The following is a 27,208-nucleotide window of genomic DNA, read 5'->3' on the forward strand; positions in this document are numbered from 1 at the left end:
ATCAAACAAGTTTATTCAGAAACAGAGTCACTAGAGTCTAGAAATGGAGTGTTTTCCTACAGTATCAATTCATTGACATTTTTAGTAGCAAAACCATTTCAACAAATAATATTTCAAGGAAGCCATGCTCATTCTGATCTGTCATAATGTTGAGAAGCATCGGTGTTGAAGAAGACAATGTACTTGGGACAGCAGTAGAGTTAGAAATTCCAGGAGGGGACACGAACCCACGTGGGGGACAAAAGAGCTTTCCATAGCAGAGAGCTGGTTTCTGGCATCTAAATAGGTTTATCTCAGTGATATTTTAAAATTCCTATTTTAGCTGTAAATATTAATTTTTCTAACAGAGACGCAACCAAAGGAGAGACTAGCCTCATCCGTGTAAAACACTTTCCAACCCGCTGTCAAGGAGGGAGGAGGGACTAGCTTGGGAGGCTGTGGCTGTGGATCCCACTACTGAACAGTGGAAAAGCTCTGTGGAAACATCACGCAGGCGGTGATGAGAAGCTGTAACGAGTGTTCCTGGGGCCGGGACTATTCAGGCGCATAAGTGCAGAATTCTGTCAAGTAAGGAGAGCGGCACAAAGTGAGCTCCCACACTTTTTCGGGAAAGGGCTAAGGAAGGTCGTAGCTGCCTCTGTAAACCCTCCTGGACAATTTTATCTCATACCTGAAGAGCCTTATTTGTGTTGGTTGGTATTCAACAAGTTCTTAACTATAATGATTAAAACTTAGAGAAATCAAGACTTGTATTGCTCATTGTAATTTTTCATTTTCATAACTGATCTATAAATATATTAGGTACAGATGAAATTAGAAACGCACAGAAAGAGGAAAATAAAATTTTTGCAACTTCATTATTCAGAGTAACTACTATTAAGTGTTTTGGAGGTATCTTTTTAGATTTACTTTCTATGTATACCTGGACATTTCTGCATATGCTGTTTTGTAATATGTAGCTTCTTTTTAACTTAATGATATATTGTGGTAATCTTCCCATGACAGTGAATATTCTTCTATGACATTTTTAATGACTGTATTATATTCTGCTATATATCTGGGTCACTTAAAAAAAATAAAAAAGGATAAATGCATAACTTATTCCACCAGAAAGCAAACTTGAGGGTTTTTTTGGGGGTGTTGGGGGGGTGTGGATAAGTGAGGGGATGTTACTAACTGTTGGGCCCAGAGGACTTTGGCATAATCTGGCCTGGGTCCTCAAGGTGTCATCTCTGGACCAGACTTTTTTTTTTTTTTTTTTTTAAATACAGGCAAATCTAACGTTTATTTTAGTCAATTCAGGCAGTCAATAATATGTATTCAACAGTCCTTAATACTAGGAATTCTGAGAAACTATAAAAAGCAATACATTTAACCAAATAACCAGAGTCATTTGTTTCTTTCAAGAAACTTAAATTTTTAACCTAATGATGAAGATATTATAGAGACAACTAGGTACACATGCAAACAATGGAACTATTACCCAGTGTTTACTAATAATATTGTCCCTGAGGTCTTTGTCAAAGGCTGTAAAGAATGAAGATTCGCTCTTTTTTCACTTCCATTCATTTATTTAAACAGCATTTATTATTACCTGACATAAATCGTCTTGTAAATGGGCAAATATGCCATGCATTATAATTCCTTTGTTCGTTCAAACATATGTTGAGACCCAGACACTAGGGCAAATACAAAATAAAGTAAGCTCTATTCCATTGGACCAGACTTAATGGCATCCCCTGGGAACTCGTAAGTCACTCAAATCCTCCATTCTAGACCTGCTCAACCAGAAACTCTAGGGGCGGGGCCCAGCAACTGGTATCCTGTAGGTCCTCCAGGTGATTCTGATAAGCGCTAGAGTTGGAAAGCATTTTACCCAGCTGAGCGATCTTAGAGAGGTAACTGATGTATTTACAGTGGCACAGCTAATTAGAGGAACGACTCATACACAGTTCTTCTAAGTCCTAATCCAGTGCCTTCATTTCTGGCCACTGCAAAATGAAGACGCTGGTCTAGGGTATCCAAGAGTCCTTTAAAACAAACATTTCTTTTTTTCTAGAAGACAACAAGATTATTAAAACAAGGGAGAAAGAAACAAATTATGTCTAGACCAGTATCTTGATATTGATATAGATCGGGCCCAACATCTACAAAAGGAGGACTGAGTCCTTTTTGTTAGCTATCTAGAGACTGAAGGGGCCAAATCTCTCAAACTGACCCACTGTGTAAAGCTAGTCTAGTAAGAGTTGAGAGAATGGTTTTTTTGGGGGGTGGGGTGGGGTGGGAGGGAAGAGCTTCTGATATGCCCTGATATAGTTTTCTTTTCTAAATCTACTTAACATGGGCATCTTTAGCAAACTTATTTGGTTCAGGTAAAGAAAACTGTCACAAATTTGACTTCAGAATAAGCTGGTAAAGAAGAAATCTCCCATACATTGCTTGGAGTATGCCTATAAAACAGGATAGACATTCTAGAAAACAGTCTGGCAGTCTTTAAAAACTAAACATGTACATAATTACTGTATGACCCAGCAACTGCAGTCTTGGACCTTTATCCCAGAGAAATGAAAACTTTATGTTCACACGAACAGCTGTACATGAATGTTCATGGCAGCATCATTTTAAGAGCCAAAACCTGGAATCAGCCCAGATGAATGCTTAAGGGTGGTACATCTACACTGTGGATACCTGCTCCACACTAACAAGCAGTGAACTGTTGACACATGCAACAACTTGGAAGATTCACCAGGGAGTTACGCTAGGCTCAAAAGGTTACGTACTGTAAAGTTCCATGTATACAACATTTTTGAAATGACAAAATTTCACAAACAGAGGACAAGGTAGTGGTTACCAGGGGTTGGGGATGGTGAGAGGAGGGAGGGTGTGATTATAAAAGGACAACAGGAGGGATCCTGGTGCCAACGGAACTGTTCAGTGTCTTGACTGTGGTGGATGCACAAAGAGACCCAGGTATACAATTACACAGAATGTCATACACTTGCACACACATACGCAAAGGGGTACAAATACAACCAGGGAAATCTGAGTAAGATGGGAGGACTGCACCATGTCAATACCCCAGTACCATAGTTCTGTAAAATGTTACCACTGGGGGAAACTGGGCAACGTGTGCAAGTGATCTTTCAAACTCTTTCTTACAGCTACGAGTGACTCTATCATTCTTTCACTAAAAATGTCGACTAAAATAATGCCACAATACTTTGCAAATGACCTTGTCTAGCTTACTCCAATCCAGTTACCTAGAGTGTCGCTCTGAGATGCATTATTCAAAGTCTTGTTCACACTGATGTTATGGTTAATATATCACTGTGATCCCATTTTCCTCAGTGGAATGACCTGAGTAAGCTGGTAGGTTAATTTTGGAATGACTCCCGAAGCAGACGGCTACAGTGAGACACAACACCGTTATATTTAACACGGGTTGGGCTGACAGTCTGGCATTAAATGCTTAGGTTACACACCTGAAATCTTAGGTTGTATATGAAGTACTTATTCTAAATAGTCCACTAAGCACAATTTTTTGTTTTTTTTATTGCCCTGGAGTAAATAATGAGAAAAAATTCTGGCATTTTTAAAACCCAGAGTTGCTATAACAAATTTCCCAGACACATAAGAGGCACTGGACAAATATTTTTTTCAGACTGAATACATTAGATTATAACTCTAATTTTAATCTTAAAATTAACAGTATCTTACAAAAGATTTGGAGAAAGAGGAAAACAGAGAGCGTCTGTTTGTTTCTTATAATTTGGTTAACTGTGAATTCACGTCCTTTTTTTTTAACCTATCAACGGAGACTTGATTTTTTTAATAGTTTGTACAAGCCCTTTAGTAAATGTTAATATGTTTTTTATGCAGTGAAGAAATTAAGTGCATTATTTTTTTCCTGTTTCCCCAAAGACTCTAATATTATTATGTGGGTCTATTTCCATATGGTTTTAAGATGCATTTTTCTCATATTGGTTATCACATGTGCATATTTTTTATATCATAATAAACATTTTTAGGTGCTGCTCAGTAAGTCTTTATTCTTATTTTAATAGCTGCAAAACAGTCCATCATCAACAATCTATTACAAATTTAAGTTGTTCCCAGGTTTGTTAATATCAAAAGTAATAATGGGGCTTCCCTGGTGGCGCAGTGGTTGGGAATCCGCCTGCCGATGCGGGGGACACGGGTTCGTGCCCCGGTCCGGGAAGATCCCACATACCACGGAGCGGTTGGGCCCATGAGCCATGGCCGCTGAGCCTGCGCATCCGGAGCCTGGGCTCCGCAACGGGAGAGGCCACAACACTGAGAGGTCCACGTACCGCAAAAAAAAAAAAAAAAAAAAAGTAATAATGAAGTAGTTACTGTCGTGTTTATAATTTTTTTCAATTTTCAGAATATTCCCTTAGGATAGAGTCCCAGAAATGGGATTATTAGATTGAAATGTATGAGTATTAATCTAATTTGATACATATTTTTTCCAATGAGCTGTACCAACTGGTAATGCCACCAGCATCCTATCTTTTTTAAAAAAAATTAGTACTAATTTAATAAAAGGAAATGACATCTCATACTTTTTGAATTTATTTAACTGCTATGAGTTTAAACATTCTCCCAAACGTTTGTTTAATAACATTCTCCCAAACGTTTGTTTAATAAACATTCTCCCAAACGTTTGTTTCTTATAATTTGGTTAATCGTGAATTCACATCCTTTTTTTAAACCTACCAACAGGGGGCTTAATGTTTTTAATAGTTTGTATAAGTCCTTTAGTAAATGTTAATATGTTTTCTATGCAGTGAAGAAATTAAGTGCCAGGCAGCATCCCATTAAATCTTTATAAAATCCACTTGTATTAAATATCTAATTTAATTGTCTCTGGATTATAAATGAGGAACTGAGGTTCAGAGAAGCTGAGGAACTTCTGCTCACTGCTATAAGCTAGCAATAAGGCTGGGTGTGCAATCGGGTCTTTGTTTCCGAGCCTAGTATTCATTCCATCATCAAAGCTCCCTTCCATCTAATTATGGTGAGAGATAATTGCAAGTAACTTTAGTTGAAGAAAGAATCCATTATATTCCAATTTTAAAACAGATTTAGTAGCAGTTGAAATGATGCAGTCACTCTTATTTGTTAAGCAGAAAGCGGATTACTTCTTTACGGTTAGATGTAAGGAGGAGAAAGAAAAAGATAGAAGAGCAAATTCAAGCCCTTCTTGTAAAGAGAAAATAATTCCTTGATTCGAAGAGACAGCTTCCGGCAAGTGAGGAGAGCCTGCAGGATAAATGAGAAATCAGCCTGAAACCTCAGAAAGGAATTTTTGTCTGTAAGTTTAGCAAGCAGGATAAGTTAACATTGGCATAGTTTAGTCAGTTCAGTAGAAAAGATTATGACTTGGAATAATCAAACAACAGTTAAGGCCTAGTGAGAAATGGATCACATTGGAACCAGATGCTTATTTTCTTTAGCCGCTTACTCCTTAGACATTACTTTGAAAATATAATATTAAAGATACATGAATCTTTAAAAAGGAAAGCATGCTAATATATCCATTTTTAAATAAATACCATTTATTTCTTAAGCCTGTTATTTGGAGTTGCTGGAAATAAACAGGGCTTATAAAACTGTAATTTACTTGTTTTAAAGGAGGAGCATGAGGATGTTATAACTACAAAATGAAACAATAGTAAATGTGTGCGGAAGGCAGCACGCTGAAGAGGACAATGCTTTGTGATTTTTTTTTTTCCTTTTTGCTTGGAAAGTAAAGAGGGGCTCTTGTATATAGAACTGTTGGTGGAGCGTCTCCAAGTCAAGAACAGCGCAGTGTATGGGAACAGAAAAGGGCACATACTCATCAAGGGCTCCCAGGGTTCAAAGTGGTAAGTTTTACACCTGCCATTCTAAGCTCCACGAGAAGCCAGAGGAAATTAGGTGGACACGAGGAGACTGCAGACTGGTGAAGTCTAACAGATGTGGAAAGCTGGAGATAGAGTATATGAAGCTGAGAAGTAAAGACAGATTGGTGTGAGAAGGTGGTACTCTGTACAGAGAGCAAAGATTCAGACCAAGGGAAAGATGAGACTGAATCCCTTCCCTGACTCCTCCAAGCTGAGAGCCTCCTCTCCCTCCAGTTCTGCCCACCGGTGGCCGTGGGGACTAGTGACAAAGGACATCAATGGCCTGGCAGGCCCTGGAATGGACAAGATCCTCAAAAACTGAAAGAGACGATTATTATTATTATAACTAGACGTTGATGTTTTATGTATTTTAAATATTGCTACAGATGCTGTTCATGAATAAATTCTTCTCTGCTGTTCATGAATAAATTCATGCTTCTTTAATTATTTTTAAAGGAAGAAGCACAATTGGCTGATTGTGTATAAAAAACCTCCAAGGCTTACATAAGGCTTTCTCTCGCTTATACTATCCTATGACAATAGTATCTGCCAGGGACAGGGACTGACATTGCACACATTACGTCTGAAGAAAAAACTGCAAACCTATGATGTCTGCACACGGAAGAATGTAGATGGCTTAGTGTAAAATATCACCAGGTACTAGAAAAATAACTCCGAGCCCAGAGGCCACTGACAGGATTGTGTAGAGAGGGTGTGTGTAACGGAAAGCACTCCAAGTGGTTCAAACCAGCACATCCTTGGTTAGAGACATAATTCATTCCATAGAAATTCAGTTCTGAACCCAGGATTATTGACTAAGCCATGGGTCTTTAATACATGAAACTATCTGGCTGAATTTACCAATAATTAGGCTTCTCCCCAAAATATCCAATTTATAACGTTAACTAGAAAGAAGAGTCTGACTGATTATTCATCGAGGCACTCTGTAAAGCAGCGGGAGTGAATGGATGGACCTAAACATGACTTATAACCACTCATCATTAGTGTATTACAACGTGGACTGGACTTTTCTGGCTTCTGGGGCATTGAATACTTGGAGATGACGAATGCTCAACTATATTTTGTTGGGAAATACCAGTAACCTTTAAAATCAGCTAATTGCCTTCAAATGCTGGCCTTCAGAGTTCACTACGAGTTCACCATGCCAGCTTCCCACAGAAATGCACGTTCTATGAGATGGTATCACAGATTGCCTGAAGAACTTGCATACTTCAGCATACTTCAATCAAGTAACAGCTGGCACAATTTATAGCTGAAAGAGGCTTCCTGGCTTTAGGAGAAAGACTGTATGTAATTTCCAGAGGCAACACAGTCAGGTTACCCAACCTCCGTGCCTGAGTTTCTTCATCTGTAAGACGGGGCTTCCCTCTTCCTCTGGTGGGTCAAGGATGGTAGGAGATACCGTGATGTCTGTGACTGGCCCCAAGGAGGTCCTCTCTTCCCCACACGGAGGATGAGGAAAGCTTATTCAGCCAAAAGCCTCCCTCCCCCTACCTAAATGGGGTCTGAACATCATGACTCACTGAGCTGCAAAACGAACATCAAATATCTACGGGTCTTTTACGACAAAGTGCGAAATAATTTTTTCAGGGTTAGAGAAGTTCTGAGATGAGACCCAGAAACAATTTTGATCTGAGGAGAGGAAGGACTGGGAAGCCATGAGAAAATAATGTACTACATTCTGATGGGAAGTGGAGAAAATTTTGAAACTCATATATTGTTTCAGGTGTCTTTAACTCACCTAAACTGCTAAAAGGTGGTGAGCGTAAACAAGTATTCCACAGAGTCTGCTGTGTTCTCAGAACTATTCCATTTGGTATTTTTAAAGACAAGACCTATAAACACTTGAAAAATGTTCTCTATTTTCTACTGGTTTAGGGGTAAAAAAATTTTCTTTGAAAAGAAAAAATGTATTTTTTAAAATTCCCCCGAATTTTCTTTGAGGTCATCTTTCTCAAGTATGAGAAATGAATGGAAAAGGAGAGTGGGCCCAGTTGGGGGTCCCTCAGTAAGGGTTTGGGGACAACCAAGACCCCATATGAGATAAGCGTGCACGATCTCACTCCTTTTCTCGAGAACCCTTGGTTCATAACATTAGTATGAAGCAAATGTGGAGAGAAAAATGTTGGGGACTGGTTACATCAGCCAGTTACTATCTTTTCATTTTGACAAACTTATGAACAAACCCATCAAGACAGGGCACCTCTTTGTAATGTACAAAAAATATTGAATCACTATGTTGTACGCCTGAAACTAATATAATATTGTAAGTCAATTTTACTTCAATTAATAAAAAAGACAGGGCTCCTCACTCAAGTCCCATCACCCCCAGCGGTCACCTCTCCCTGTTCAAACTTCTGCCGGTTAATCCACGACACCAGTAATCTGCAGGGCACTTGGCTGTTTTTTGTTTGTTTTTAACTTATAAAAGATTTCAAATATTAACATATTTTCTAGTCAACAGAATAGTATAATAAAATCACAAATATTACCCAGAAACAATAATTACCAACTCATGGCCATTTTGTTTCATCCAAAGCCCTGCCACAGAACTCTTTTGAAGCAAATCCCAGACCTATTATTTTGTATATAATTCAGTGTGTGTCTCTGAAAGAGAAGGACTGGGATAAAAATAAAACCACAATGCCATGACCACATCTAAAACATTAATAATAATTCCTTAACATAATCAAATATCCATTCAGTGATCAAGTTTCCCCAACTAGCTCATAAAATTTTTGAACAGCTGGTGTTTGTTCAAATCAGAATCGAAACATGTCTAAGTAGTGTTACAATGGATTCATACGTCTTTTAAGTTTCTTTTAAATCATAAGTTCCTCCTCTTTTCTCTCCCTTTGATTTTTATGTTTTGAAGAAATCAGATCTTTTGTCTGCCGGGTTTCCCGTAGACTGGAATGTGGTGAGTGTTTTTTGTGTTTTTAGTGTCACTATAAACTCATGGATTTAAAATACATCTGATACGCTTTAATCTACTACAGTCTTTATTTGTATTAATGCTCACATCATCCCATCTTTGTCAGTGAGAATCTCTTCAACTCAGAGCCTAAGTCCTGAGGACATGATCTTAATAGTTTATATTGTTTTTTTGTTTGTTGGTTGGGTTGGCTGGTTGGTTTGCTTTCTGGTAGGATGGGACTCAGCCTCATCTTATCCCAGACATGGAATCAGCCATTCTCCGGAGAAGCCTAGGTCCCTCAGTGAGGAATGGTATTTGGAGATAAGAACTTGAGCGCCTTACTGCTTCCAAAGTTCCTTGGACACGTTACCTCATGTGTACACATATATACCCACTACCCACCTCTGGGGGCCACCATGTTCCCTTTTCAAAGTGCATTCAGACCCTATTCAGAAACCAGGTCCTCAACTACTCAGAGATGAACCTTTTTGTCTGGTTACCTAAGGAGGACAGGTTAGAAAAATACCACCTTAGCAACAGAGAGAGAAACTGAAACCAAAGAAAGATCATGAGTCCCTTCCTTTTCCACTGGAACTGAAAGGAAATAGTTAAGTTCTGTTATCAGAACTTAGATGGAAAAAGGAATCTTTCTAGATAGAGAACTTAATTTTTTTTTTTTTTAACTAGGTAAAGACCTTCCTGTATGAGTAAAAGAAAAATGCTTCCAGAAAAAGGCTGATCAAGGAGGTCCCTTGGGCATGGAATAATAAAGGTGACTCACTGCCTTGCATGGACAGGTCCCTGCTGTTAATTTGTTTGTCAAAGCTGTGGAAGAATGAGGGGGGGGGGGAACGGTCACTCCGTGGAGTCTGAGCACTGGAAGTCCGTCCCAAAGACAATAAAAGTCGTTTTGTAAACTTGTCTGGCTAATTAGGAACAGCATTTCTGCCCTCACTAAAGGAAAATACCCTATAACCCTCACAGTATGTCTGGAACAGAGAAAAAAAATGAAAAAATGGAAGGGCACGCTTCACAGTAATTTTGATAATTTAGAGCAAACTTATTCAGATGGCAAAATGTTTCCCAGCCCCTCAGCAGCAGCAGCAGGTTCCTGTAAAACCTGAACCTATTATCGGCGGTGGGGTCTGGGGGGAGTGTAATGGGGACTCCTCCAAATCAACCATAAAATGTCTTACAACAGACACTTCACAAAAGAATGTAAATAACCAAAAAGCACCAGGGAGATGCAAATAAAAATCACAATGAGATGCCCACCAGAATAGCTAAAATAAAAACCCCTGGCAACACCAAATGATGACGCTGTTGATGATGATACGGAACAACAGCAATGCTCGTACACAGTTGCTGGGAGTGTAAAATGGCATAACCGCTTTGCAGAAGCGTCTGGCGGTTTCTTAAAAGTTCAACGCACGTTTACCCTACAGCCCGGCAATTCCATTCCTAGATATCTACTGAGAGAAATGAAAACATGTCCACAAAGAGCCTTTATCAGACTGTTCACAGCAACCTTATCAAAACAGCCCTCAATCAGAAACAGCCCAGGTATCCATCAAGAGCAGAATGTATTAACAAATTGTGGTTTTCTCATTCAATGGACCACTATTGTGCAATAAAAAGAAGAGTGAACCACTGATAAATGCAATAATGTGGATAAACTGCAAACACATCATGTTAAGTAAAAGAGACTAGACCAAAAAAAAGAGTATACACTATACGATTTAATTTCTACAAAGTCCAAATATAGGCAAAATGAATCTATGATGATAGAAATGAGAGACACTGGTTTCGGGGGAGGGAGGATTAATAAAAAGGCCTGAAGGGAACTTTCTGGAGGAATGGATATGATCTATACCTTCTTTCTGGATGGTAGTTACATGGGTGTATGTACAGCAGTGGTTCTCAACCACGGGTGGTTTTGCTACCCAGGGGACATGTGGCAATGCCTGCAGACACTTTTGATTGTCACCCCCCCAGGAGGGGATGCTACTGGCATTTAGTGACTAGAGGTCACGGATTAACAGACAGCTCCCTACAAGAAAGAATTATCTATTCCAAAATATCAACTGTGCCAAGGCTGAGAAACCTAGTGTATATACAGTTGTCAAAACTCATCAAACTGAACAACTAAAATCTGAACATCCTATTGAATGTTAATTATTACCAAAAGAAAGAAAAAAAGAGCTCCATAACCTCTCTCCTCACCCCAAAATATAGGTGAAGGACGAGACTGGGGGAAAAAAAATTTCACATTTCAATTCTGTGAGTTCAACTGCTCAAAAAACACATTTCAATATCCAAATCATGCTCAGTTAATGTTGATTGAAATTTTAAAATCTTGGTTAAACTTCCAGTTCCGCATGTAAGGAGCTTGGAAGTTGCCATTCCATCCTAACAAGTAAAAAGCTGAACAGACTGAAGAATCAACAGCTCTTGGATCCGTAAGGGAGAGGAGGACACAGGGCAAACCGAGACTGGAGAGACAGGACAAGGCGGGGATTCAAGGGTTACTGGAGGAGAGGTTTACTAGAGGGAGCCACAGCCAAGGTAGGAAACCTGGGCTGTAATTGACAAACCGCTGGAGGCTCAGTGTGCACCGGTCTAAGAGTGAAAAACTGCAAGGGGATCCAGTTATGATGGGTCCCACAGTTGTGTGAGATTTACCTCCAGAGGCTCGACCCAGGTTCTCACAGTAAATATGGGAGAAGAATCCCCTTGAGCTTCCAGAGAGGGGAGGGGAAAAGGAACCATTTTGAAATATGCCAGAGTCCTCTGCTCTTAACAAGGTTTGCCCTCGGGGGGCGGGGGGGGGGACAACTAGTTAACCAGAATCTAACCTGCTGGGCGTTATTAGAGCCTAACTGACCTGGGGAAAGGGAAATGACCAACTCCAGCCCAATCTGGCCGTCCCGTACCACCGAAGGGGGGAGAAAAAAAAGTAAAACTTGATATAAAAACGTCCAAAAAAATTATACCGGGGGAAAGATGGACGGAGTATGGGCAGTCCTCTCCACAACTCTCCCTTCAAACACACCCTTCCTATCTCCCCTCTCCCACTGGTAAAACTCACACCGTGGGCTACTCCACTTAAAACTTCCTGAAGGAATTACGTTTGGGCCTCAGGGAAATGTTGATATGGTTGTGCACAGACAGCCCTGGGTGATAAAAACAGTGGGGGGCAGGGAGCCCGCCTGGCCCCCTTCAGCTTCAGCATCTAATCACCCAACCCAGACTCCACGCTCTTCCCGCCCATGGTTCTGAGCTCACCAACGTCACGGGACGCAGCCGCAGGGCGAGCCAGGCGTGGAGCTGGGTGAGGGCTTCCCGCCATCGCACGGGTCACAGTAACAAGCTGGCAGCTGATTTCCACGGTTCTCCCTGAATCTCAGGAAATTTCTGGTACAAAGTAAAAAGTTGTGCTTAAGTGGAAAAAGAAATGGATCCGGAAGTGCTATGCCGTAAACTAGTTTATGGTACGGGTGCTGTTACCTCTGATGTTTGTAGAAAACAAGTAGCTCATGACTCAGGTTACTAAAGTTGAATTTCAAAAACATTTTTTCCCTCAGGGGGAGTCTGAACTGTATACAATTAGCCTTCGTGCCAGTGAGTTTCATTCCCTACTGCTTACAGTAGCACCCAGAATACATTTTACACTAAAGCCTGGAGGCAGCCCTGAGTCGGCTGTGCCATTACCTGTACACCTAAGCCAATCAAGAGACAGATTACTCAGAAATGCCTCTGGTGGAGATGCTGCAGAGCTCCTTCAACATTCTGGCCTTCTCCCAGACCAAGAACTTTTCCCTCAAGTTTGAATTAACTGACCTTTAACACAAGCATGCACGTCTACTTCCCTTCCCTTTATGCAGGAGGAAGTAGCTGCTTCGACTTCTGGCCGGGCGAACGAGAACTCCCAAGTTGGAAAAACTGCCCTCAAGGACTGTATCCCTCACTCACTCTCAGAAGCCTGAAGTTCTGTGCTTGTCTCTAACCTTCGCGTTGATTCTCCAGGAGGCGAGCTCTCTGAGCAACGAAGCCCATTAGCCAAATTCTTTTGGAAACCTGACAGCCTCACACTGAGGCCTGGTTCCTGTGGGCACATCTGCTGCCCAGCAGGGGAGTGAAATTGGATGTGTTTTAGACGCACATCTAAAGAGAGTTTTAGACGTGGTAGGTGGTGGACAAGAAAGGCACCTTTACACTTTGGCCACCATCTCGGACATATTCAAATACTCCAGCTTTACCATCATCCATTCAATACTTGAACTGCTGATTCCAGGGAGCTACTTCGTAGGGTGGGATTCACAAAAGAGACAAAGCCCCAGTGATTTTTAATTCCCAAACCTTGCATGCAACACAGCTCCATGGAATGTTCAACAGCCCTTGCCCATGCACAGGGACACGGGGGGGGGGGGGGGGGGAGGGGAGGGAGACGGGGGAGGACCACACGTCTCTTCTTGCTGACACTTGGTGTTTTCGTTTTCCCAGTAAAAACCATTTTTATCCACCCACCCTCCACCCCATAAAAGGCAAACCTGCAATGTGGGATAGTAACGTCTTATCTAAATTTCTGTCTATCCCTCCATGGGGTCTTGCATGCAGGAGGCTTTCAATAAATATTTGTTGGCTGAAATGAATAAATGTTGAATTAATGAGTTACGTAACTAGATTCCAGGCTAAGTTCTTTTCTATGGAGGTGTCAAAAAAAAATGTTTAATAGGATGGAGCTAAAAACAGAGTGGGAATTTTGATATTTTCAACTCTAACACTTCCATGCTACTGGGCAAAGCCTCACCCTGGCCAAAATGGGACTTGGCTTAGAAAACATTGCTTACAGCTTTGCCCAGCACTGCTTCACAGCCGAGGGGCAGAGACCCTCATTGCCCTTCCCAGCTCTGTGAAGAGGTAACTATCAGAAGGTAGGGGCCTGGGGATTCCGTGGTGATTTTGTTTCCTACAAAAGTTGCTTGTTGGGGTAACGTGAGAATCCAAGAATTAGAATGGGGTGATAACCATTTTCATGATGAAAACACAAACTTAAAGACAACCTCAATCATCAAGTGATTTAAAATGTAGAAACTTAGTCGGGTGGTGACATTGACAAGGTGAAGATGTTCCAAGTGTGATTCTGAACACTGAGGCACCGTCTGGGTCTTAACAATGACCATGAGGCCCTACTGTATAGCACAGGGAACCCTTCTCCATACTCTGTAATGACCTATATGGGAAAAGAATCTAAAACAGAGTGGATATATGTATATGTATAACTGATTCACTTTGCTGTACAGAAGAAACTAATACAACATTGTAAATCAACTCTACTCCAATAAAATTAAGACAAACAAACAAAAAACAATGATCGTGGCTCACCAAGTTTACATGGGTTTGCTTTCCATGCACATTTTGTGTCATCCTCGTCTAACTCAAAAGATCTAATCCCACAAGATCACCTATAATTAGTGATGATGCACTCTTAGAAGACAAATATAGACACCCGAGGTGATGCATCAGCGGTCTTAAAATAATTAATGCTTATCCGCACAAGGCCACCTACACCAAGGCACTTGGGAACAGTTCACCATAGCCATGTCATAGAAGGATGGCAAAATCATTTTTCTCACCTGCAGAAGTAGGTCACAGCAAGAGCCTTTGGCAAAGGAACCACAGTGGACACTGAATGGGTTTTGTGACACAATCTTTTCATTTTTCATCTCAATGCAAGACTTAATCGTTGGTTCACTGTACTCGCCAATCATCTCCCTCCATGGTAACAGGACCAGAATGAGGCTTGGAAGTGCAGTATTTGGGGACACAGCAAAAAGCCCCATTACCAGAATACTGCTGCTACGCTGAATAACCAGAGCTCAAGCATTTCAGGCAGCCACTGGGTTTTGTTGTTTTATTTCCAATGATATGAAAATAAAATCGATCATCATAAACCAGCACACCCATCCGGAGTCTGAGCTAGGCAGTACAGAAGCACAGAGGCTAAAGGTTACAGCATTTCACACAGAAACCTTTTAAACTCCACATACGGCCCCCATGTGGGACATTTTATCTCTTTTGAGACTTCTATTTAAACTCAACCATTCAGACTTTCCAAAAACAACGTGAGTTATGTGCATTTCACTAGTGCTACTGCCTTCTAAATAATGAATGCCTTTCCCAGTGAGGATGAAGAAGGTAGAGAAAAGACGTAGACAGTAGCAAGAAGGGGAACCATGACATTCGCAAGTACTGTGTGATCTCAGGAAACCTCATCAGAGGGGCTGAAACGCACCTCATCTAAAGCTCTGTCCTGTCATCCCTCAGAAAGGCTCAACCTGCTTCCTGTACCAGCAGCTTCTCCCTGGCTAATGCTGTGTCTCCTGACCATCAGGCACTTGTGTTCAGACTAACTGACGGTGGACTTTCTCCCTGGGGCACGGACAAACTGTCTCTAGGACACCAGGCTTCTCTGCTAACTCTATGGTCTTATCAACCTACCTTTTTTCTTTTTTAATTGAAGTATAGGTGATGTACAATATTATGAAAGTTGCAGGTGTACAATATACTCACAATTTTTAAAGGCTATATCCCATTTATAGTTATTATAAAATATTGGCTATATTCCCTGTGTTGTAAATATATCCGTGTAGCTTATTTTATACAGAATAGTTTGTACCTGTTAATCCCCTCCCCCTATATCACCCCTCCCCTCACTGGTAACCACTAGTTTGTTCTCTATATCTGTGAGTCTGCCTCGTTTTTGTTATATTCACCATGTTGTTGTATTTTTACCTGTCTTTAAAGGGATGTGCTCTGAAGTTCTGGTAAGGGCTAGAACCCATTCTTTGGCTCCAATTCAGAGTTACTCATTTCGTACAGTCCTTCCTCCCCGCCCCCCCCAAACGCACTAAAAAGCTTTCCTCTGTCCTTTTTCTCCCCCTTACTTTCTTCTTGCTCAGAGCAATCCTATTTCATTTTTCACAGAATATGATTTTCTGTGTTCGCTTTATCATTTTTACCCCCTCAGTGTCATTAATGACCTTCGAGCTATTAATAACCTTCAGTTATTCTATGGTTTTTCCTTCCACCTTCGTCCTTATTTTGCCCCCATTTCAGAGCTGAAGGACAACTGTAGAACGAGTAAATTTTAAAGTTGTGTCACGGTTCCCCTAGGGACAGTCTCCTTCCTTGCGCTATTAAGTTGGAAAATGGCTTTTTAGAAAAAATCAAGGTTTTTGTCACAGAGCAGGTGCAATCATTACAATGTGAAATTAGTCCTTTTTCCAGTGAAAGTGGTGCAATACTTTACTTGTAACTGCACAAAGGGATTTAGGAAATGGAATATAAAAAAAACCTATCAAGAGCTTTAGAGGGTTATGTGCAAAGTTATATGATATTTTGTTCCTGCAATATAGACAATAAAGCCATGCCGCTGTGGAATGCCAAAGTTTTGCTTTCTGGATTCACCAGTGCAAAATCAGTGCATTTAAACTTTGGAGAATGACCTGCTTTTCATTCATGCACACATCCATGTCGTCTCTGTTCCCCATGTTCACTGGGCTCCTCCAATGTGCCAGGCAGAGTGATGAATTTTAAAAAAGCAAAAGAACAAAAAGAAATCTTTTTTATCCTGAAAAGCATGTCGACGGTTATCCTCTATTCTAGGCAAGTCGCTCACTTCAAAAATTATCTCATAAATTGTATGTACTTGCAGAAAATGAGGCGGCACGGTAATAATAAACCTGCCTGCAGGCAGATTCACTGAGGCAGATGTGGTTTTACAGCACTCTGTAAAACCCATGACTGTTTCACTAGTTAATAACTGGCAGCCCAGTGGGCTTGGACCACAGTGGGAGAAAGGCAACCAGGCCTTGGAGTCTTGCTCTGTGGTTTGCTGCTTGTCTGGCTTTGACTTAGCCTCTCTGAGCCTCAGTTTCCGAAAAACAGGACCAACTGCACCAGTTTCCAAAGAGTGGTTCTTAGGGTTGACTGAGATAAAATGCACAAGGCTTCTATTACTGTGCCTGTCACAAAGTCGATGCTCCATACATTACAGTTTTAGCAGCATCATTATGGCTGGAGTTTACAGCAGGGCAGACATGACAGCCCTAAATCAAGGCATTCTTTTTTTCTCAGAAGGAGAATGACAGGGCTAATTTCAAGGAGGCAGAGTAGACAGGTTGAAAATTAGGGTCTCCCTCGTCCTAGCCCCGCCCCACTTCTCTGAGTTGGGCACCTACGTACCCCAATTACTCATTATCTCCACGAATGCCCTTCTGCATCAGCACCCCAGTCACTGACCCCTCCCTTTCACCACGATCTTTTCCTCTATCCAGCCCAAACTTATTGAGAGATAGCTTAACTCAGGGAAGTAGCTGACCACTGTAAATGAGTCAAAAAAAGGAAGAGGGGGCTTCCCTGGTGGTGCAGTGGTTGAGAGTCCGCCTGCCGATGCAGGGGACGCGGGTTCGTGCCCCGGTCCGGGAAGATCCCACATGCCGCGGAGCGGCTGGGCCCGTGAGCCATGGCCGCTGAGCCTGTGCTCCGCAACGGGAGAGGCCACAACAGTGAGAGGCCCGCGTACACCAAAAAAAAAAGGGAAGAAAATAAATCAATTTTCTTTTTGTTTGTGATGGAGATGACAGAAGAGGTACAGAAGGACACAGAGATAACTGGACTAAAAAAAAAAAAAAATAAGGGACTTAATGATCCAAACTTAACAACAGAAACTGATGCTTGCTTGCGGAGAGGCCTATCGATTTCATGTGTTCGCCTCAATTTGGCTCACAGAACTATAGAACACTAGAGCTGGAAGAGATCTCAAAAATCATTCAGTCAAACCCCATCCTTTTAGAGCTAAAGAAACTGAGGCCCAAAGAAGTCTTGTTGAAGGCAACCTAGCTCATCGCTGCAGACCTACAACTAGGCTAGGTTTCTTACAGTTTCATTCCAAACAGAATTTCAAATGATTTGGGTGTAGTGTGTTTAGGTGGTCGAGGTTATCATATTTTGTCTCGTTTGTTTGTTGCTATTGTCTTCACTTAGCATGAAAAAGATGCAGTCTGACTGGATAAGTCTGGCCTGGTGGGATTTACTTTAAGTGCCCAGTGATGGTGGTGGAGTGGTCCGTGAATGCCCTGAAATTGCAGGCAGAATCATACGTGAACGGACATTTTTCTAGGAATAGGGTAAGAAGCTTTAACACGCTCTCAGAGGTGCCAGCGAGCAAAACAAAGTTAAGCGAGTGGACTGGGCAGAGAAGAGAGTGGCGAGCCCAGCGTCTCCGCGCTCTGCAGGTAGGGTGCTTCCAGTGCGGACCTGGGGGGTGCGGGAGGGGTAGGGAGAAGCTGGCTGGCAGAGCAGACTCCGCCTCCACCTTGGCGTCAAGCAGTGTGGCTTTACCTCCTACCTTCTTTCGAAATTCATGTTCTGCTCAGTTTGCTGAAAGAAAGCCTTCTGCTGCTGGGAGTAGGGAGACTGAAAACCACTGTTACAGCACGCCTATAAAATCTCAGCGAAGGTGTGAGTTCCTGTCCATGATAATTTACAGCATTCCGCCAAGAGCACCCCTTCTCCTGACTGTCTCTGTTGCTGTTCTTTTACTCTCATGTTTAACGATCAAGATGATAGATACCTCTTGCCTTCTCAACATCTTCATGAGTTCCCGCCGGTGGCAAGAAAATAAGGGCCAGGCATTGCAAGTGGCTAGAAAAAAAGAGCCTGAGTCCACCTTTTCTCATTCTGAGAGGATAATGGAAATTACTTTTTCTGTTTCTGTGGCATCTCACAGGCTGATCTGCGTCCCAAAGGCCTAGGTGCTGCTATAGATGCATCAGAATCCCTGAGGGATTGTCCACCTTTTTCTTTTTTTATCACCAGAGAAATGCTCTCCCCTCCATTTTTCTCAGACAATAAAGAGTTGAGGGCATATATTTACAAACAAGAAGTTTTAAGTTTTATAGCACGTTCATTAACTTGAATTATGGATGGGGAAAAATGAGAGCTAGTAAAAAGCAATAACGTTTAGAAAGCAATATATTTGGTCATTTTCACCCCAAATTAGAACTTCATGCCCCTAAGACACAAGTCTAGATAATGTTGTTTGTGTTGCATTAACCTTAAACTATAATAGGGCAAGAGCAGATTACAGGAGATCACAACAAAATAGTTATAACATTAGCAGCAGCTAGCAGGAATATTGTGGCAAGCAATCACTCTTAAAGATTCAGTTATGAACACCAGGATCACGGTCTGGGCCTGTGTGCGTTTCTACGATATTCGAGTACAAATATATGACTTTAAAAATAAGTATCATACTGAAGACTGACCACCCGGAAGACGTTTTTATATTTGAGGTTTGATGTTTCTCTTCTTCTGGTTTTACCCCCTGACTTCATGTGTTGATGAAGGTTGGCAGAGCCTGGGGTTGGAGGGGTACTTAGCAATCAGCTGGTTCACTCTCTCTCCCATTCTCCCCAAGTCTAACCATTTCTACTGCTCCATATGGCCCCTCCCCTAGAATTAGAATTTTGAAAGCTATTCTCTCATTGAATAGCTGGGCAGACACCCAGCAATGTTCCGGGCATTGTGAATTATATCATACAAGTATAAGATGATGTTCCTGTTTTCAAGGAATTTATCATCTCACTGGAAACCTTGGAAGTACATTTAAGCAGCTGTCATACTAAGTGACAGCAGCCAGAGCAGGAAGTGATGAAAACGCAGGAGTTAATCTTATTGTCTTCTGTGGGATCCTTTACAGTACCTAATATCAGGTTTATAACGTGGCTTGTTGAACCAGAGTGGTACAGGCAACAGAGCACTGGGCTGGGAGATAAGGGGCCGCGTCTCCGGGAGTAACAGAAGTCGATGTGTAGAATTAGAAACAGAGGGAATAGTCCCAGGGATAAACGTAACAACCATTTATTCAGCATTTATTTTTTTCCAAGTACTTCTCATATACTCTTTGACTTTATAATTACAATACCCATAAAGTAATACTATTAATATATAGATGAAGAGACAGAGGCTAAGGGGGGTCCTATAGTCAGCATGTGGAGGGGTTGAACTTTCACACCACACCTGTCTGATTTCTAAGCCCATGCTTAAAAATGCATCTCGACTCCTAAGTCCTATCATTTCCGGGATTCCGTGTCTTAAATATGTAGTATTTGATATCTTATTTAATTATGAAATACAGCAAAGCTCATAAAGTATTCAGACATTTCTGCAGAAATTTTACTGATATCTAAGCATGTAATGATGTTCTAGTCCTCACATTCATATACCTTAAAGGCTTTTACTGTAGCATCCTTAAGATAACAACAAACCCTCCACAAATCCAAACTTTTTCTGCTGGTTATATGCATGACTGAACTGCTATGGTTACAAGGTTTTTAAAAGTCACTTTACAAATGAGAAAATGATGGCATCAGGTATTAAGAAACACACCTGAGTTTATGTGATGAAAAAGTTCAAAAGAAGACCAAAGCATCTTCCAGAACAGATTCCTAGTTTAGCTTAGCTGAAGGTCCACGGAAGCATAAGGTTGGGTGTAACAAGATATAAACCAGTGCACTGTCTTCTTTGCTGCTATGGATTCATTCGTGAAAGAATTATAAGATAGTTTTCACTCTCCTCGACTTCCCTCACGCATAGACAGAGCAGAGAGACCCTAGTGAGCATGACTCTGGACCTTCCTTACTCCCCCTTGAGGCTCGAGCTTCCAGAGGCCAGGGGAGTGGGCAGCCCCACAAGGAGAAAGTAGAATTCTTAAGATGCAAGTCAGGGGAGGGGGTGGGTTAAGTTCCAAAGTGGTGGCGACTCCTGCTCTTCATATAGTTCCTGGCTGTACAAGTGTCAGGATCTAGGAGGGCAGATGAATCTAAGGTCAAGGTCCTTAGTGGAGGTCCCAGAAGCAGCAGCACGGGTCTCAATGACTAGCCTGGCACAGAGGGAGTCAAAACCCCAGGGAAACCATTCTTCTGGATTTGGGCAGAGTGTCTTGCCAGGAATCTTTTCCCTTGATTTTCTTGGACTGATAAAGATTGGTTACTTGTAAGGGAATCAATCGACTGATTGCTTTAGGAGAGAGAAAACTTGCCTGAGAAGAACAAGGAGACACTGTAGTTTCAACGTCTATCCCCAAAATGGCAAACAGGAAGCAACGTCTCACACACAAAAGTTCACTATAAACATTCACTATCTGAGGAAAGAGTACTTCAAACATCACCATCTGAAATTACTAAGAAAAGTCTCATTTTCCAAGTCTGATTCCTAACATTAAGGCTTAACTGCTAAAAAAACAAGTATATAAATTTTTTTAAAAAACATACTCACAGAGAGAACTACTATATATTAACACTATAACCAAATACCACACAGTTGGCTGGAGTCATGGGAGAGAGGTGTTTTGGGATGAATTATGGAACAAAGGGGATCCGCGTCTAGCAACTAATCTCTAAAGTCCTTCGCCAAAGTTTTCCCTTCTCATCCAGGCTGACATGCATTTTGGGGATATCCAGAAAATCCTTAGGAGGAATTCTAAGAGTAATTTTTCCCAGAGGAGGCAAAGTAGTTAAGAAGGCAAGGTGAAATGCCTGCAGTACTCCTTTGATAAGCTTCTCTGTTTAGTATGGTAACAGCATGCTGGTCTGCAGCAACACAATTTAAGATATATTACACATTTTGCTGCCCTTGAAAACAGCAATGCACCAAGCCTAAAAAGATTTCATCAGGCACAATTTAACCTTTGCCTGATGATCCAAAGTCAATATTATGAATTACCTATTAGTTCTGTGGCCTCAGGCAAGTCACGGGAACCTCTAAGCATAGGTGATCCTCTTTACCATGTGAATGACAGTACTTCTCTCATAGAATGGTGATGGTGGATTAAATGAGATCAACCCTGTAAGGCACTTAGCACGGAGTCCTTTGCATTCTTAAAAGACTCAAAATGGTAGCTACTGCTACTTTTAACATATTTCCGTGCTTTGGGCTGTGATTTAGAAAATTAGGTTGACCTATGAGTGTAACTTCTCAAGAAGTTACTACATAGGGTTTACAACTTTAAAACATTTATTTGTCTTTTAGGAAAACAAAAGATCGAACTCCCATTTCTTCCAATATGGTAGACTTGATGTCGGAAGAAGCCCTCTCAATATAAAAGACTAACAATGCTGAATAAATATTTTTTAAATCTTTAAAGCCCACAGCTAAATTGTCAGGAGAATAATTGAACCCTCCGGTGGGAAAAGAATCTTGCACCTCTTGGTAAGCCAGGGCGGGAGAAAGAGTTTCCCAGAGGCCTCTGCCTATCCTTGAAGGTTTCGACTGGAGTGTGAGCTTTAACCTGTAGAATTTCGGGGGTCCTAGGACAAGCCTGGGGCCCTGAAAAATAGGAGGTTGGATCAGAGACGCCGGAGATTCCTGCCCCACCCCACAGTGAACAAATTGGGGGAAAATATCCACGTTCTAGAGGCAGACTGTGGGTGAGGCTACTTGCCTGCCTCGGCCTTGACGCAGAGTCTGGCATGGGGGGTGGGGGAAAGGCACCCCTGAGAAATCTTGATCACAGGTCCACGCTAGAGAGTTAGAATTCACCGTTTGGGATTAGAATTCACCCTGTTTACGGGGCCTCCCAAATAATCCTCTCTGCAGGAACATACTTTCCACCCGGGCCTCAAAGAACTCCCACAGATAAAGTTCCAAGGAGAGCGCGAGCTTGCCAGTACAGTTACCCGATACGTGAGCAGCTGAGCAGAAACAAGGTGCAGAGCCAGACCCACAAAACTGTAGGGATTTTAATTAGGGAAGAACATATAATAAGTACGTTTAAAGAAATAAAACAAGTACCAAAAGTATGCCTAGGGAACATGAGACTTTCAAAACTTTGGGAAGATCTGAAAAAGAAACAAACTATTTCTGGAAATGCAAAATATAAAAATTGACATCAGAAATTTAATGGATAAGGCAAAACATGAGACGGGACATCGCTGAAGAAAGATTAGCGATTAAGACTAAATAATAGGGCTTCCCTGGTGGCGCAGTGGTTACGAATCCACCTGCCAATACGGGGACACAGGTTCGAGCCCTGGTCGAACATGGTCCCACATGCCACGGGGCAACTAAGCCCGTGCGCCACAACTACTGAGCCTGTGCTCTAGAGTCCGTGAGCCACAACTACTGAGCCCACGTTCCTAGAGCCCGTGCTCCACAACAAGAGAAGCCACCTCAATGAGAAGCCCACGCACCCCAACGAAGAGTAGCCCCTGCTCGCTGCAATTCGAGAAAGCCCGCGCGCAGCAACGAAGCCCAACGCAGCCAAAATTAATTAATTAAAAAAAACAACTAAATAATAGTTGTAGCAGGCATAAAAGGTATATTCTGAACAACTTTCACCAAAAGTCTGAAAATGTAGATGAAACAGACAAATCTCGAGAACATAAATTACTGAAAGTGATTAAAGAAGAAATAGAAAGCCTGAATCATCCTAAACCTTTACTTCTGCTGAGTCAGCAGTTAAACATTTTTCTAACTTGGAAAATACCAGGTCCAGCTTTACAAATGAGTTTTACCAAACAGGTAATTTCAATCTTATTATAAAGTCTTCCAGAAACAGAAAAAGAAGAAACTCTCTCTCCAAGTCGTTTTATGGGTCTATCAAAACCTTGACACAAAAACCCCACAAAGACAGTATAAACGAAGAAAAGTACAAGCTTATCTCAACTCTGAATATAAATGCAGATCCTAAACAAAAGATGAGCAAACTACAGATCATGACCAAACTGAGAGTAACTCAAGAAAAAGTTTAACGTTTGAAAATTTCAGGTAATTCACCATATTAACAGAGGAGATGCAGAAAAAAATTGTGTGCAGCCGAAGCCTGGAGTCAAATGTAAAAACATAAGTTAAGCTTTGTAATGTTCTTTGTAGGCTAATTACACCTTCCCTGCATACCTGGTAATTCACAGTAGGTAAAGCAGTGAAAAGAGGCTAATTTCTTTCTTAAGTAGAAATATGCATATGCAAAAACAGCATATAAAGAAAAGCCAGACCCGGGGGGTGGGGCGGGGGTGTGGGGTGTGGGGGTGTGGGGGAACATACTTAAAAGAAACTAACACACCACTGTAAGGCAGTTATACTCCAATAAAGACGTAAAAAAAAAAAAAAGTCCCCAAACAGCCATCATTAAACACATTTCTCTCTTTATTCAAAACATTAACTGAGCCTCTAACTGTACACTGTACTTGACAAGATGTACAGTAATAAAAGCAAAAAATGGTACAGCCTTTTTCTTGCATCGTTTACAACTACTAATTGATAAAACAGTATATTTTGGTGGAAAAGTAAATTGATGAGAACTTTCTGGAGAGTGATTTGGCAAAACGTATCAAAACAAAAAATATTAAAAATATTCATAACCCTTTGACTTCAGAAATGATTAGAGATTCGGCCAAGGCTTATGGACAAGAATTGTTTCTATAGCATAATTTATTTTTTGTACAAAAAGCTGAATTTATTATTTATGAAAACTGCTGAGTAACTTTAGTTTGTTTACAGTCTCTAGTATCACAGATTCAAAACATATTTTGAACATGTATTTTGCCTCTCAATCCAATTATATGATCTAAAAAGTGATCAGGCAACTTGTAAACAATTTATTACCATTTATAGAATACGTTAAAAAAAATCCTTGCCCAGCAGGATACTAGCTTTTTTTTTTTTAATTTTTATTTATTTTATTTTTGCGGTACGTGGGCCTCTCACTGTTGTGGCCTCTCCCGTTGCGGAGCACAGGATCCGGACACGCAGGCTCAGCGGCCATGGCTCACGGGCCCAGCCACTCCGCAGCATGTGGGATCTTCCCGGACCGGGGCTCGAACCCGCGTCCCCTGCATCAGCAGGCGGACTCTCAACCACTGCTCCACCAGGGAAGCCCCTGAGCTTTATTTTTAAAATTGCTGAATCTTTGCATAAATTTTTAAAAAGGCACACATATTTCATTTTATTCTGTGTTTTTAAAAATGCCATCACTTGTTTCCTTTAAAAATTTTTCATCTATTTAAAAATGTTTTGAAGTTCAACTGTTCAATTTAAGGTAGAATGTAGAAATTTCATAGTATTTAAATTAAACCTTACCCTTGTCTTGACTGAACCTAAGAGCTCTGCTGGAGTCCTTGTTGGCCTCTTGGTCATGCTTTTCCTAAGACATGGAATCTCATCTTTACTGGTTATCACCTGCTATGTCTAAATGAGCCCATGGAGAATGTGTCCCATTCAGGTATGCTGTGGCTGGACATGACCCTGCAGACCTATATTGCCCACTGTTATTAACAGCAATGAGCTGACAATCTGTAATCTGCCTTATACAACGTTCAAATAGAGACATCCCCCAGACGTGGTCCTCCATTTCAATGCTGGCCTCAAGTAGTCTGGTATGCCACCAGTATGAACTGGTAAAAATTCCAGTGATACCTGTCCCTCCTCCCGACCCCCAAGCTATGTCTGTGGCACCTGTTAAGGTCAGTCGAAACATTTCTGATGAACTTTGGATTGAAGATGTACATATAACAGAGAATGCCAGCTAATACCCTTGGCTCAGCATTAATGTTATTGACTTGTATGGTCTCCCCATTCTTGGCTCTGATGACATCTCCTGGCTTGAAGGCTTAGGCTTGAGGTTATGTTCACCAAGAGGGCCAGACCTATTACATTAAGTGGCAAGCTGAGCTTGTGGCAGTCACAATGGTTGAACACACGGCAGCTCCTCCCATGTCAGCCCTCAGGAAGTTGATGTTTGCAGACACCTTGATAAGATTACCACCAGGGTCAAAGGACATCCCCTTCCCAAAAATACGAGTGGCACTTTACTTGCATTGAGGCTGCCCCTGTAGTGAAACTGCAAGAAGACCAGATGTTCATTACGTCATTTGGCCACACTTTAAAAAGATCCAATTTCTGGGTCTTCAGTCCAAGACTTAGGTGTGATCTAGACCTGAGCTTTTACTCTTAGAACTTTAAGATTCTTCTCCATTATTTCTGCAAATATGGTAGGTATCATCTCATAGGCTGGTGTCTCCATCAAATAGGAGGCCAAGTTCTGCCCAGAAGCAAATTGGACTCCTTTCTACCAGGCCTGTGATTCCCCACTTCCAGGTAGCTAAGCAAAGACAAGAGTTTTGTCTTTCTGCTTCAGCTCCGCACATTCGTATAGACCAAGATATGCCTCTCCCACTGCTGGGCAATCCCATGGATACTCCTCCACAGATGAGATCTTTCTGTCATGAAGCTGCCTGCACTCTGCTGGAGTAGCAACGCTGGATTTTTTTACCTTCATTCTGGTTTTCCTGGTCATTTGTTCTATCTGCCTTTTTACCCAGGATAACAGGATGGTGGAGAAGTCAGGACGCAGGCCATAAAAGGTTTGTGCTTTGCCTGCCTTCGGAGGTGGTTCAGAATGATCAAATTTCTCTTGATATTTCAAAAATCAGTTTATCACGATTATCTCCTGTTCATGTAAACTGTGAAGCAACTTCTTTTCCTTCGGCATAGATTCCTAAAACAAGGCCCTTTGTTACGGCTGTGGTAGGGAGATCCTAGTCCCAAAGATGCTTTATGCCCAGGCCCAGATAGGGACTCTGTTTATCATCTTAAAAACTGGAAACAGCCTCAGACTTCATACAGATAGCCATACAAATGAATATTATGCAGTCATTAAATATTATGTTTGCAAATCACATTAATGGCCAGGGAAACTGTTCCCCAAAATAGAACATTACGGGAAAAAAGCGAAATCAACACTATTCATGATTGAATATCATATAGGCATCACAAATCATGTTTCAAAGTGATGGAAGACAACAGCGTAATTGTTAAAAGTCACAGACTCTGGAGTGAGATCTGAGTTTGAATCCCGTCTCTATCACTTACGAGCTTTGTGAACTTTTAAAATCTCTCTGTGATTCAGTTTGCTCATGTGACAAAGGTAGATAATGACAGTACTTATATTCGGGACTCTTGAAAAGATTCAGTGAGTTAATATGTACAAAGTGCTTACAAGAGTGATACCACATTGTAAATACTCAATAAATATAAGCTATTCTTATTAAATGAAATAAGAAACTATTAATGACATAAATGAAGAAAGCAGGATTTAACATTATGTACAGTATGATTCTAGTTTTGTAAAACCAACTGCCTTCTCTTTTCATCACCGCCCCCCCCCCCCCCGCAGTTCTCCCCTGCGTGTATGCAGAGAAAACTCCAGAAGGCAAGACACTTAAATGCTAACGCTGAAGGATATGATTCAGGAGCATTTTTTTCCTTTTTAGACGTTTTCATTTTAAAATTTCCAACAAGC

The 27,208-nt window shown here is 41.3% G+C and overlaps 1 protein-coding gene and 1 pseudogene across 2 annotated transcripts in view; both read right to left on the reverse strand.

The window, feature by feature from the left end:
• UBE3D (ubiquitin protein ligase E3D) overlaps positions 1 to 27,208 on the reverse strand; it is a 159,646-nt gene that overhangs the window by 8,770 nt on the left and 123,668 nt on the right. Inside the window, exon 10 of one of the 2 annotated variants that reach the window (XM_022590308.3) lies at positions 8,290 to 12,258. The exons of the other annotated variant lie outside the window; for it this stretch is intronic. Coding sequence (XP_022446016.1) covers positions 12,202 to 12,258 — 57 coding nt within the window. The 3' untranslated portion in view covers positions 8,290 to 12,201. Of the gene's footprint in view, positions 1 to 8,289; positions 12,259 to 27,208 lie in introns of those variants that run through there. 2 annotated transcript variants of the gene reach the window in all.
• The window catches only part of LOC111183191 (cytosol aminopeptidase pseudogene), a 32,802-nt pseudogene continuing 19,319 nt past the window's right edge, over positions 13,726 to 27,208 (reverse strand).

The sequence above is a fragment of the Delphinapterus leucas genome, chromosome 12 (assembly GCF_059928025.1).
Source record: "Delphinapterus leucas isolate spDelLeu-1000000601 "Yukka" chromosome 12, BTC_Dleu_Yukka2, whole genome shotgun sequence".
NCBI classification, from domain to species: Eukaryota; Metazoa; Chordata; class Mammalia; order Artiodactyla; family Monodontidae; genus Delphinapterus; species Delphinapterus leucas.